General features: G+C 41.8%; 1 protein-coding gene across 4 annotated transcripts in view; it reads right to left on the reverse strand.

Moving 5' to 3' along the window:
• Positions 1 to 1199: 1199 nt before the first annotated feature.
• The window catches only part of LOC139120275 (somatostatin receptor type 2-like), a 51281-nt gene continuing 38655 nt past the window's right edge, over positions 1200 to 13825 (reverse strand). The window contains exons 1-2 of one of the 4 annotated variants that reach the window (XM_070684558.1): positions 10429 to 10564; positions 1200 to 3332 (exon numbers count right to left, since the gene is read on the reverse strand). In XM_070684558.1, coding sequence (XP_070540659.1) covers positions 1827 to 3068 — 1242 coding nt within the window. In that variant the 5' untranslated portion in view covers positions 3069 to 3332; positions 10429 to 10564 and the 3' untranslated portion in view covers positions 1200 to 1826. Of the gene's footprint in view, positions 3333 to 9381; positions 9621 to 10381; positions 10565 to 13825 lie in introns of those variants that run through there. The other 3 variants (XM_070684559.1, XM_070684560.1, XM_070684561.1) reach the window with 3 other exon arrangements.

Consider the following 13825-nt stretch of genomic DNA (forward strand, 5'->3'; position numbering starts at 1 on the left):
ACATGATACAAGGTCCGATCTACCAATGTGAATACATACATGTGTACATACATGCATTATGAGCACACAAACGTTCGTAAATATGCCTACATATGCAACGTCAAGTTAGCGTGTCTGTGGTTGGATTAGAAATTATATATATATATATATTATATATATATATATATATATATATATATATATATATATATATATATATATATATATCACATAGAGTCATAGTATATCTTACTTAAGTAGCATGCGACTTGTCAATCCTCAGACAGATCTAACTTTTCCTTATGTCCTTTCATATTTCCAACGCACGCATCTCAATACCTTGGGATGGGTGTGTGTGTGTACATACATACATACATACATACATACATACATACATACATACATACATACATACATACATACATACATACATACATACATACATACATACATACATACATACATACAGAGACTGATAGACAGACAGACAGACAGACAGACAGACGTTTGTGCATGTGTATGCGCGGCGTGCGTAGGTATTAATAGGAATTCAAAGTATACCCGTCTGTACAGTGTTGATGTTGTCCGAAACGTCTAACCTTACTTTACCTTCGAAACGACGTTAAAATTCAAAATTAGTGCAGTGGTGGTGCAGGACTGTGAAAGTCAAATTGTCATACCATGAACAAGTCTGATTGAAATATTCTGGCCAATATTATCACAGGTGTTATCGTCGTTTGGACCGCAAACTTTGAGCCCTGAAGTATTTTCTGAATCAATACTCACTAACGTCAGCCTGTTGTTTTCGTCTGAAACGATTCATGCTCTCTATTGCATTCATCGATACCGACAACGGATTTCTTTGGGTGTTGTCTGATCCCTGCGCCAGCGATCAATAGCCGGGTTTTCATCGCCATCAAAACGATCCGCGGGGTTGGAAAGCACAGAAAGTTTTGACGCACTACACACGGACCATCGGTATGCCATTGGAGATCGAATAAGACCTGGGCCTGTAGTGTCTAAAGCATGTTTACCAACGCTGCAATAATATCATATGCATCTGATAATCTGTGTATCGCCAACAGACAATTTTTCGCCTTGAAAAAGTACACGTCTGAGTTTTGGCACTTGCGTACGCAAGCGCAGCGCGTAACGAGGCTGCCGGCTGGCAAGTCGCTCAAAGCAGTCATGAACAGCGAAACAAAACAGTTACCAAATAATGAAGAACCAGCGTATTCTATTCAATATATACACAAACACAGTTGTACTTAAAATGTAATATCGACAGGGAAGTGTTCACTTTATGAGAAATAATCAAAGTTGACAATGATTCTTCGCACACTTCATGAGCTTTGAGAGTGTCTATTCAGCGAGTTTGCCAAAATGGTGGAGCTGTTTTCGCTTCATTGAGCAGCGTACCAATGTGTTAATACAGACAATAGCACAAACATTTTTCAATTGGCTTTCGACTGTACGTCAAAGACACTGTCATTGAAGGGATACTAAAATTTATATAAACTAGAACATTATTATCACATTCTTCTATAGAAAATACGAAAGTGATTTATACATTTTTTACAGAGCGATGTCAGACACAAGATAAATTAAATTTTTATATTTAAGTTTCATTTAGTAAATGTCATGATTGCTCCTAACATCTAGATTGGTCAGTTGACTGAGGCGCGGAGGCCCATGAACAGAGCGAGGCATCACAGCAGGTCTGTTGGGATCATGAACATGCACGCGTCCATGTCGGACGTCGGGACCAACGTGAATGTTGACTACAGTTTCACCGTACACATGGAAATTATCGTATTTATAGCATTTGGAGGATACGTTTAGCGTGTTCAGACCTGAACACTGTCATGTTTTGCAGTGGTAGCAGCGATTTTACTTTCTGTATGTCCATTTGCAATGCGCGAACGATCAGTTGCCCTTTTCTTGCTAGACTCGCAGGCCAACGGCGACCTGCTCCCGGCTCTGAAAGTCGATTTGCTCGGACTGCTGTCCCTGGTCATGTAGTTGGCAGTGTCCGCCTGCCTGGTACTCGGCGGGTTCGAACCGATGGATAGCTTCTTCCAAACTCTTTTTAGGTTTTGCCGGTGTGAGCCTGCCGAGAGTGTCAATATGTACGGGTTTATTGCGCTGTTGGCGTAGCTCAGACAGATGCTGGTCAGGTACAGCGCGAACATGGCCCGCGACGGCGGACGTGCTGGGTCCATATGGAACACATACACAAATTGAATGACGTAGAAGGGCAACCAGCAGACGACAAATATCACGACATATAACGCGACCATTTTGATGACTTTTTGCGAAGACTTTCGCTTCTTCTTCTTCGGTCCGGGGGCCCTACTCCGCATCAAGTTCAGCGTGATTAGAGAGTAGAACACCAGGATAATCGACACGGGCAAAGCGAAAGCAACCGTGAAGGTATACACGACAAAATGCTCTCTTCCAAAGTAACTTGGCAAATCCATCGTGCAACGACAGTCTCCGTTGGGTTTTTGCAGAACCTGGCTGTACAGCCACATCGGCAATATGAACAATCCCGACACAACCCAGACGAACAGCGACACGATCTTCGCCCGCCTAGGAGTGCGAAGCGTCCTCGTCTTCATCGGGTGGACGACGGCCAAATACCGATCGAAACTCATGACCGTTAGGAAGAGCACGCCGGTAACCTGGTTCAAGCCATCTATCGAGAGAACAATCTTGCACATCGCCGTACCTAGGTTCCAAGTCGGCGACGCCAGAGCGTAGGCCAGGAAGGGTATCCCGAACATGAAGAGCATGTCGGCTAACGCCAAGTTCAGGATGAAGATATTGGGCACCGACTTCAGCTTGGCGAATCGGCATATCAAGTAGATAGCGAGACAGTTTCCAATAACTCCTGGAACGAACACAACACCGTAAACTATCGGGACGTATATGTCGTAGCGGCCCAGGTGATACTCGGCGGCGGAAGCGTTCCCGTCTGGATAGTACGTTGAGTTAACTACCGGTACAATATCGTTGGTTGAGAGGTTGGACGGAGAAAAGGCGTAACGTGGACTGACCATTTCTCCGGACGCGAGGGATGGTTCCATGCTGGATTTCGGGAAATCGAACGCCGTCCGTCGTGATTGCTTGAGCAACGCCGCAGGGAACTACACGAGCAGCTACGGCAATGAAAGAGTGCAGTCAGTGGAGTATACGTCAAGGGGCTGTGATTGGCAATACCATGCCACTATCTACTGTTGCGTGTGCTCTAGCCACGCCTCTGATCGATGTGGTATCCGAGGGCAGATCGACATGCGCACAACGCTATAAAAGAGCCTGTCCAAAGTTGTCCAAAAGTGGCAATGTTGGATCTGGTGAAAAAAAGAGAACGTTACACTATTTAACATCATGAAGATGCGACTAGCTTGGACAGAACGTAAGAAGGTGAAGAAAGAGCTAGCTCGACAGACATCTCGAGGAGAACATGCACGTATGGATGATTTTACAGTTGGGAGGAAGCTGATCCAAATTAATGTTCGTAATTAGTTCTGTCTGCCATATTGATATTTAATTATTTACATCGAACATGAATTGACGTAATTAGTTCTCTAGCGTTCGATGACATATGATTAGCACTGTCCTGGCCTTTGCTCCACACGACCGTCTGTTTTCCCTTTTTGTCTGCGACTGTTCTACTGTATCTAAATTGCAAAATCGAAAATGATAAGCTTATGATATCAAAATCATCCGGGCATTAAACCTAGCTCAGTGGACTGGTTTTGGGACAATGAAAGTTTGGCCTAGAGACAAAACCAGTCATGCGATATGACAATAAACAAAACAAAACAAAACAAAACGCGTGTATAAACATGGACACAACGGGCGATTGTCTTGGGTCTGCAATCCGTCGTGTGTTTGTGCCTACCGGGGCATCACGATGCAGTGAACAACCCTGCAAGAGGTTTCCGCCTCAAGGTGGGAAAGGGAATACTAAATGGACATTTCAGTGAGTTCAAAAACGGACCCGGAGAATTAATGATATGCTATCACAAACGTGTGTCATAGAAAAGTAAAAACAATGACGAGTGGAGTGGATATGACGTAATGCAAAGGCCGCAACAGCAGAAAAAAAAACAACAACAACGAACCATACTATTTTTACTTAGGGGATTTAATGACAGGGAGTTATAGTCGCTGACGCAGAAGAACGTTGCACGCGTCCTCGCAATGATTACGTAAACAACAGTTGCCACCCTGTCATTTTATTTTGCGATCGAAATTTGCGGCTTTCAATGGTCGTCGCCGAAGTGAGGAAATGTCTCAATGGAGCCGACTCATGGGACAAAGCTGTTCGCCAATAATTGTCAACTAGCAATGCATTCAGCCTTTTCCCCGGGAAAATGTAATTAAACTGCGATATATCTATTTTATTTATTCCAAGACTATACTATCGTTTAACTGTTTAAGGGACAGTAAATGTAACTACTTATAATGCATTCATTACTTTTGTTCTGTAAAATTAGTTTATGTTTTTATTCGTCTTGCTACAGTACACTGAAATATCGGTCGTGTCAAAACAATACATTCTCTGTACATTTTGCGGTGCTTTGATTGACAAACGAATTGTCACGGTCCGGACTACATCTCACCTGCCAACAAGACATGTAACATTAGACGTCATGCATTCAGGCTGTATTCACGAATACAGACGTTTTGATATGATTTTTCGAGTACAACAAGAATAATTGTTCAACAAAGAATACAGACTGAATGAGATGCTACTTGTGGTTGAGCTTTAAAGCCCCAATAGCTGCGAATGCGTAATTAACCGATCTCAAAATATCCCCAGTTTTCCAAGAGTTTTCTTTGAATAGGACCCATTAAAAAAATGAAAAAGTGTATAACACTGTCATAAGTGTAGAAAGTGGCATGTGATTTCAAACGTAGATTTACCGCCATTTTCAAAAACTAATCATGTGACAACGAAAATAAAGATTACAACAACAAAATGTTGACCACCGTGTGTTGTGCATTCAAGTAAATGGCATCGTGCTTGTTTCCTTTATGATCAAAATGTGTATGTGCAGGAACTGCTGCATTTTTTGCATTTTTCGGTGGGGGGGGGGGGAGGGCGTCATTTTATGAGTGCGGCACCCGTTTATCATTTAACCTGTTCATGCGTAGGCGTGGTCCAAACCAGCGAGCAGTGATACTTCTATACATGCCCTTCAGTTAGCACATTTACATGAATCAACTTTGGTTTGAAAATAAAATCATGAAAATAATGCATAGAATTCGCAGCTATTGGGGCTTTAATGTTCTCTTTTGGAGAAAAATCCGAAAAATAAATACATAGTGACATATTATGCTGTTGTTGCGCCGCCAACACTTTGATCAAGTTCATAAGGTAAGTATGCAGAGATTTGAAATGCACCTAATTAACCGTGACTGGGCTAGACCATGGCACTGAACAACGAACTCGAGGTTAAGTATGAGCGTGCCAGTACAGGCCGACAGGAGGGAAACATTAAAATTTATCGTATAACCCATTGACGCAGAACTAGCCCCGGGGCAGATTTTCTGACCCTACAAGCCTAAACGTTCTCTTAGACTTTTCAGGACCCTCTCTGAAACTGGATCTACTAGAAAGCAAGGCTTACATCGACTTGTCTCCGTTAAAATTGAAAATTTTACCCCCACCCCCCCGGCCCCCAAACTTTAAGTTGAGTAATCGACGGCCTTTGATTTTCGATACTGGTATTTTCCCGGTAACCTGCTTTTCATGTTTTGTCCAAAAATCTGAACGATTGCCACAGAGTTTTGTTGAAAGACTTGATTTTGAAAGTTAAAAAACAATTTTTGGTTTACTTGAGCAGAACACGAGCAAAAGTGTACACATGTCATTTTACAGGCTAGAACAACCTTAACCTCGAGGCAACAATTTGATGACACGAAAGAAAGCGGTCCCGACAGAACATCAGATCAGCCCTCAACTAAATGTATTTTACAGCGACCGAATTTTGGCATGCCCGGAGGAAAAATTCACAAATAATTGCAGGAGCAGGTCAGTAAATTGCTTGCCTTGCCCCGCAAAGAGACCCCCTCCCTCTATCAAAGAATTTTGGCTAGCCCCTTAGGTGTAAGTTAAATTACATTAAAAAACAATATCATGACCGCCAACAAAATTAGACGCAGCAAGCCTGCATATGGTGCGAATACTGGAGACTTTGTGACGCTACTCCCGCCCGCAGCCAAGTTGGACACTGTTTCTTACAAACTAATGGGGGTTTAGAGTTTTATGTACAAGATTTAAGGCGTATTTTAAAAATCGCACTGTAACAAATGCAAAATTTATGCTTTAATTTCTTCGCGTTGCACTGACAGTAAATTGATATTCCAGATGTACCGTAACCGAGTCTGTTGACTGTGAGTTTGCACCCATTGTTATGGTAGTATGCGCCTCGAAAGTGAAAGACTTAAACTTTTGCTAAAAATTTCCTAAAAGAATATTTCAATCGTTCTCTTTCAAGATCAAGGATAAAAATCGAAGGTCACCATGCAACTTTTAGAACTAGAGAAACAAATTACGAAAGATTTACCGATATTTGAAATTCAAAATGGCCGCCATCCTGTGTTAACTCCATGGAGAAAAAATAAAATTTAAGCCTAGGCCGGTGAAAAGTTTTCTTACACCAAGAGCTTTAAAATGAATCCCCACAAGTGGTAGACCAGAAGAGAAATGAAAAAGTTTTAGAGTCCAAATATCTATCCCCCGGGCGCGTTTTACCTTAATTGCAACCCGTCAAAACAGAGCATCTCATGTGTTTTACTTGAAGGTATTTGTGCCAACGGCACGGTTAGGTGGCCAATGATGACACAATCTAAATTCCCGATATCCATTTACACCGCCAACAGTGGAAGATATTTCAGGAACTGGTTTCCATGCATGTCTTCTTCATTACACGAAAAAACGGAATATGACCAAACGCCCACTTTAACAAGCAGCTGGTTCCCACTGAATGGATCTTGTAAACTAAAGGGGTCGGTGAATTATCAACACGCGGGCATGTGTAACGAAACGCGCTTCCTTTGAACCTAAACCCTTTCCCCAAACGAGAGTTTGGAGTGCGAGAATGTGACGAAATTATCATTTGAGCTTCTTCTAAAAACGATAAATTGCTGAAACACTGATATTATTGTAAGTTCAAAACAACTGACAGAGGAAGGGGGGGGGGTGTCGTAGAACAGCGAGGATTTCCGAACCAAACCCGATTAGTGATGGATCATCACCAGTGGCATAGTATCACGCGCATACATCGTTTCCATGGTGTGACTCAGGCCTGGCACACAACCAGCGCGGATTTTGCGAACGACGAAGGAAGTATGAAGATAAACCGCTCCCGTAAAACACGATGACCTTCGTTTGTTACGCGTGTTATAAATCCAGTTTTAACGCAGCTGTGCTATTGTGTTGAAAACACATTGGTGATCTCTATGTACCATCTTGTACACTTGTTTGAGAGGATTAATACGAAAGGAAAAAAACCCAAAAAATATACCATGATACGTGATTTACAGAACTTTTTTCTGCTTTTATCCATGTAAAAGACGTTCACAGGGAGAAAACCGTATCACGCATGTAAAGATATTAGGGTATACCGTGTATTGTAGAAATGCACGAGGTTCTGTGTGGAAGTATGTTAGAATTGAAGTGGTTCCAATTAATGAATTGTGGCATGTACCATCGACCCTAGCGTTTTTCTCTACAATCTATGGATGTGAAGTACGCTCTTGAGTAATTGAAAAAAAAACCAAGGATTTCTCTATTTTGTAAATTCTAAAGTCGGGCGAAAATCACCTCTCCCTAACGTCGACTGTCAAACGCAGAAAGAAGTTAAGCTGCTTAAGGCGACGGAAGCTGATCTTATTGATTATACCCACGGTATTAGAACATTTCAAAAGGGGGCTTGCTACAGGAGACAAACGCAGGAGGGGGTCCCCGGGCAGGGAGGCGGAAACTTCACTATTCAGTGACTGCGAAGTTGCATTCCTGTGCAACTTTGAAAACCGTTGAAACACATGTAATTCTCAATTTAGAGGCAGAGGTCGGTAGGCGGAACATCGTTATCTTGTTACTTCAAATAAATTAGTTCTTACACATGCTTCTGCGGGGGTGATTTGTAAAACGTCGTGTTTATGAATGCGCCGGGTTTTGTTTTTCAGGGATTTAGAGTTGAATTTATTTAGTCACACTGTGCACAATACAAAGTATTTTTAGTTTGATTTCAACGGACTGTGTACCACTTGCATAATACGTGACTGACTGACTGAATGACCGACTCTTTCCTCTCCATACATTTTCAGGCAGTCCTGTCACCAATGCATTCCTCCAAAAGGTTGTATGCCTTTGGGAGAAACAAGAACCAAATGTCGAAATCGATCTAAAGCTGGACGCCACGAGGAGGGGAGTCATGTTGCAGGTGTTCACACTTTCTCTGGTTACAAATTTTGTCGTGCTTGTCCGATCAAAAAGTACGTATATTTAAATAATAACACATGACAATGGGGGCAATATCACGATTTATGGCCTGTCAAAGGGATGGTGATCCTGACCGAAATATTGACGATGCCCGAGCCGCAGGTGAGGTCAGTATTTCGGTCAGGGGGCACCAGCCCGAGGGCAGGCCACAAATCGTGATATTGCCCTCACTATCATGTGTTATTAATTTTATCACACCGAACATTTGAAATTATCACAAAATCCAGTATTTGTACGGTGCGCATCGAACGACAGGTTGAAATGACGAGCAAATTTTCGGATGACCGATTTTAAATATCTCATGCAAGAGTTCCTGGCGCCTGTACACTACAATGAGTGTGCGCGCTTCGAACTTGCGTTCGAACGGCTAGCGGGCGACAGAGCAATAACAAATCGAACCATTGGTATATCACTTTTTTGGAATGACACATGGCGGAGTTTTAGCCAATCACGAGAGCAGTACTATAGGTGAGGGTACTGAGAAATATCGTTGCGTACAAGCAAAGGGACACTGATTCCATTCGTATGATAAACAATTGTGACCGCGTTACCATTTCATAAGCCACATCGTGTGAAGAGTTTTAATGGCAAACATTGCTTAAAAAGTTTTTGATTATGTGAAAATTCGCTCCGCATTAAATCACCTTTTAGAAACCACTGTTCTCTTTTTCTTTTATCGATAGTTTTTTTTTATAACTCGTAAATTATGTAAATTTCATGAAAACGTCTGATTGGAAAATGTTCTCACCAGAAGAAAGAACGCATGAAAAACTAGATTTTTCTAAGAATCACACGGCAATACGTTTCTCTTACAACTTGGTGGCTTGTTCACATGTTGGCGTTAAAATATCGGTGGTTCTAAAACAAGTGAAAAAGGGTACCTCCTTTTGTTGGCGGCCCTGCCTCAATCCGGCTAAATCCCTCCCAATGTCATAAGTAAGGCTCCTGGTCCCCCGGGTCCAAATCCCGTTCGCAACGTCCAAACACGCTTACAATCATGCGTGCAGAACGACGCTAGAATTTGTATCACCTGAACGAAGATGTACTAGAACAGCCCTTGTTTTGGTTCGGTAAAATTGCGCGATGCTCAATATATGATGACAGGTGTCAGCGACTATGTTGAATAAAAGTCGGTATGAAAAAACATGCGTAAACATTGACTCGGGCCAGTGACGCATGAAATGCATTATTTAACTGTCAACCGATTATGCCGCGGAGCATGCAGTCTGGCTAAATCCACTTGTTACGCAAAAAAATGATTGACAAATGTTAACAGACGCTCTTATACAAGCTAATGACCGCCCGGTATTTAATCAGCATTTTCCCAGTTGAAACGACAAGAGTTTCCGAGGCTTGAACAAATTTATACTTGCCAAGGGGGAGTATATGCCATTCAGTTATGAGTGAAAAGTGTTAACGATAATCTTCACAGTTAGGACTGGGGAAAAAGCTATAAAAGTAATTAACAAGGCGATAACGTACTCTGTTGGATAAGGAGGAGAAATTCAGTCTCTTGAGGGATGAAGTTACCAATAAATCGTGGGAGGGGTTGGCCTAATCGTGGATATGCACATTTTTGCCGCGTTCCAAGATTTAGCAGTTTTTTTCTGATTTTGCATGGCATGCATAAGCTTACTTCTTTTCTGCGGAGTGCAGTGCGACCGAAAACCATTTCATTTTGCAAAACAGCGAGGCAGCAACATTTGGGTATTTTTTTTCTTCTGCGGGGTTTCCCCTGCCCAGACCCAGAGCGTAATGGTCGATTTTCTACTCGATCGAGTTGTTGAGGGTGATGACTAGTTATAGGCTTGCACACCAAGTAAATGAGTGACAAGCATGCATTTCAACGAAAACAACTGAGCGATTTGCACTGATACTCACTGTATCGTTACGCGAAATATTGGAAACCGCGTTGCAAGTTTACATACCTCGTGGTTTTCAACTCCAGTGCGGACTGGTCCGACTAGCCCTAGTCAGCCACTGTGGCGCGCACCTTCTCTTACACTACTTTCCAACTCATACGGTTGTGTAAAGTGAGTGACAGCTGCTATAATTTAAAAGTTGTCCGAGAAAACACGAGAGCGAGCGAGATTCGCGCAGACTTATACGTATCCTACAACAAACTGTCAAACAGTGTCAACTGACAGAAATAGCAAATTCACTTTGGCCTTGCTTGACGGATGAGCACCGTCAAAGGCAACGAAACCAACATCGATGAAGCTCATGTATGAACCATCAAACCACCGTACTTTGAAAAAGAGCAGCGTGCCCCCCCCCCCCCCCCCCAGCAACTTCGCCCAAATGCCGTTTGCGGCCCTTTGTATCTCAAACTCAAACGGGAAATAATATTATATCAGTGTTAGTAGACCAATGCGTCGTTCTGATTGGAGCTCACGGCTGCAGTAAAATATGTCAGTGCTAAACAAGTACGGAACATTAATGTCTGAACAAAGAGCTTTTAGATAACGAGGGATATGGTCGTTAGAACTAATTAAATGATTAAATATGTGGTGGACATAAAGTATATCATCATATGGTTCAGTGTATATTTCTGTTGTGAATATTGTAACGGTTGTTTTCATTCTATGTTTTAAAGGTCTCCTGTTGGCTTTTGGCGTCAGAAACTAGTATGGCCAGACGACTGAAGCCGGAACCTTTGAGACACAAAGATTGTTCTCCTTGTAAATCTGACGTCTGTTTCCAGCTTTTGGTACCGCATGAGAACTCAGATATCGTTTTTCGTTTTCGGTGCCACAACAATGGCCGTAATGATTCTCGTTGGCGTGATTGCATTGGACTTCTTTAAAACAGAGTTGTGATAATCAAAGGTAGCAACATCGTCAACAAAAAAGAACACGTGAGTTTTATGCAGAGGAACACGAAGTCGCTCGTCACTCCTCATATTACGCGAATTACTATGACGTCATCTTATTAATAGTCACATTGAGAACAGTACATGCAACCTCATTAGTGATTCATAGCGGCGCTAATGCTGCCAGATGGCGACGTCTTTGAATCTACCGATAACTCCACTACATTGTGGCCACTGAAAAAACAGTAGTAATCACTCTACTACATCGCATATACTAATATTAATTCACAGACTTGTACCAGGTCTAACACTCCCCCAGTAATCACCATTTTACAGTGCAGTGAGAGCTAAACGGCTGCATTAATTTTTATAGAACTATACTTTTATGGTTAAGGTTCTCTATTAACTGCAAGTACCAGACATATCAAATAACCCTAAACAATCTATGAGGTTGCAAGCAAGTTGAACGGTTTTGTCATATTTTAATGATGAGTAATTAGGGGTTATAGAATTACAATGGCAAAGTAATTAAAATGAAAATTGCATTTGCTTTGTATAGTTATTAAATGTTTTAATATTATGGTTTATGAAGCAAACAAGAGGCTCTCATCTTCCGATGGCCAATAACACTCATGTACCATCTATTCATTGACCACGTGATAATGGCTCGGCACTGCCATATTTCTCATTTTAATTTTCATCCTTGACAGGGTTTTAGTCCTCGCGACTACAGGAGATGGTGAACACGCTCTCTGTTGCCAACATATCCAGGGAAGTTGGTGACAGATGCCGAGGGACCAAAAAATCCTCCGCGCTGAGGGTGAACGCCCGCCTTATCTAAAGACCGTCTGAGCCTCGTCTCGCGAGATTGCACGTAGAAATGCACGAAAACCAATCAGCACCGTTGTCATTTTCATGGGACTTTGCATACAACCCGGTATAAAGACAAATTTAATAGCCTGATAGAATTGTATTGTCACAACAGTTAATTTTATGTAACCCACTAGAGATTTTGGACCACAGAAACTGTGAATGAAATAAAATTTTTGACAGTTTTCCATTTCCCCGCCACGCTCATCGTTAAACCAGCGCAGTGACCCCTCTTTTACCGCGAATGGATCAAATTTGACAAGAAAATTCTAACGACGCTCATGAGGTAAAATATGTCCCTCAACTTTAAAGATCTCATTTACCGTAGTTGACGCACAATAACAATTGTCCTCATTACAATCGTTCTCGTCGTCATAATCTGCATCATTACCATTATCACAATAATCATTATCATCATCATCATCATCATCATCATCATCATCATCATTATCATCATCACGTTATCAACCTTATCATTGTATTAATCATCCTTGACGTCACGGTCACAAATCTTATCGCGCAAGAAATGAGTAGCAGCACGCCCGTTTGCAAGCTCTGTGCGAAAAAATAATCTGCATGCACTTGCTACTATTTTCTTTGAGCGTTTTTTAAGAGAGTTCCTTTTCTAACATGACTGCTACCTCATGAACGCTGAGGGAGCTGTGCGACTCATTCCGTTACATTCAGCATACAGCCTCGGCCGATTAAATTATCAAAAGTTGTCACGTACTGGGTACCGTCGAATTCACCATACAGCTATCAGATTTCACAGGTATGGATGCCGAGCGAAGTCTCCTCCATGTGTACAATAATTAGCATGTGCCAAATTCCGTATTCGAGGCGGTCATAGGTGGCTATACCGATGTCATAGGTGGTTTTTCAAACATCTGTTACCCGGTGTTTTTATGCGTGATTATATCTCCCCTGTTAACATGTGTTGTTAAAATATTTAAATTCAACGAGAAACATAACAACACACCATTCTTCAATACAGTCACAGATGTCTAAAGCGGTGTTATTATTGAAAGACTGACGCAAATGACCGAATTGTTGATTTATGTTTCTAAAAAACGACAGACAATATCGATAATATGATGCTTTATTTGCACGTGTTCCCAAGGGCCGCTCATATTGTGTAAAGATTGGATCAAATGACGGAACTGTTAGTTTCTTAAAACATGAGACAATCCCTGTTACGTTAATATTTTCAAATTGATATATTATTGGCGTGTGTTCTCAAGGACTGCCCGTATTCACAAGTGTTTATCCAAAGCTTTCAGTTTGCTACAGTCGGATAAAATTGTGACGACCCACTTGAAATTGGATTTCGCTGTATTTAGCAAACTCACGGTCAAGTGGTCGTATTTGGAGAGTCGCCAACCACGGTACGACTGCTTTTATTGTTTATAACGGTACCGTTATTTTCTTTACCATGCGGTTCCAAGTCACCATCTGCTAACTCACAATTATTATTAGAGGCCCACGCCCATATGGGCCTGGGCCCCTATTGGTTTTAATTTACTCGAGTTTGTTTTCTTCTTCTTCTTCTTCTTCTTCTTCTTCTTCAGCATCTTTAGTCCTTCAGTGATAATCATCAGATGTTACCGTCTTTTTGTCTGATTTCATTTTTGCTTTTACATCTT

The sequence above is a fragment of the Ptychodera flava genome, chromosome 20 (genome assembly GCF_041260155.1).
Source record: "Ptychodera flava strain L36383 chromosome 20, AS_Pfla_20210202, whole genome shotgun sequence".
Lineage (NCBI taxonomy): Eukaryota > Metazoa > Hemichordata > Enteropneusta > Ptychoderidae > Ptychodera > Ptychodera flava.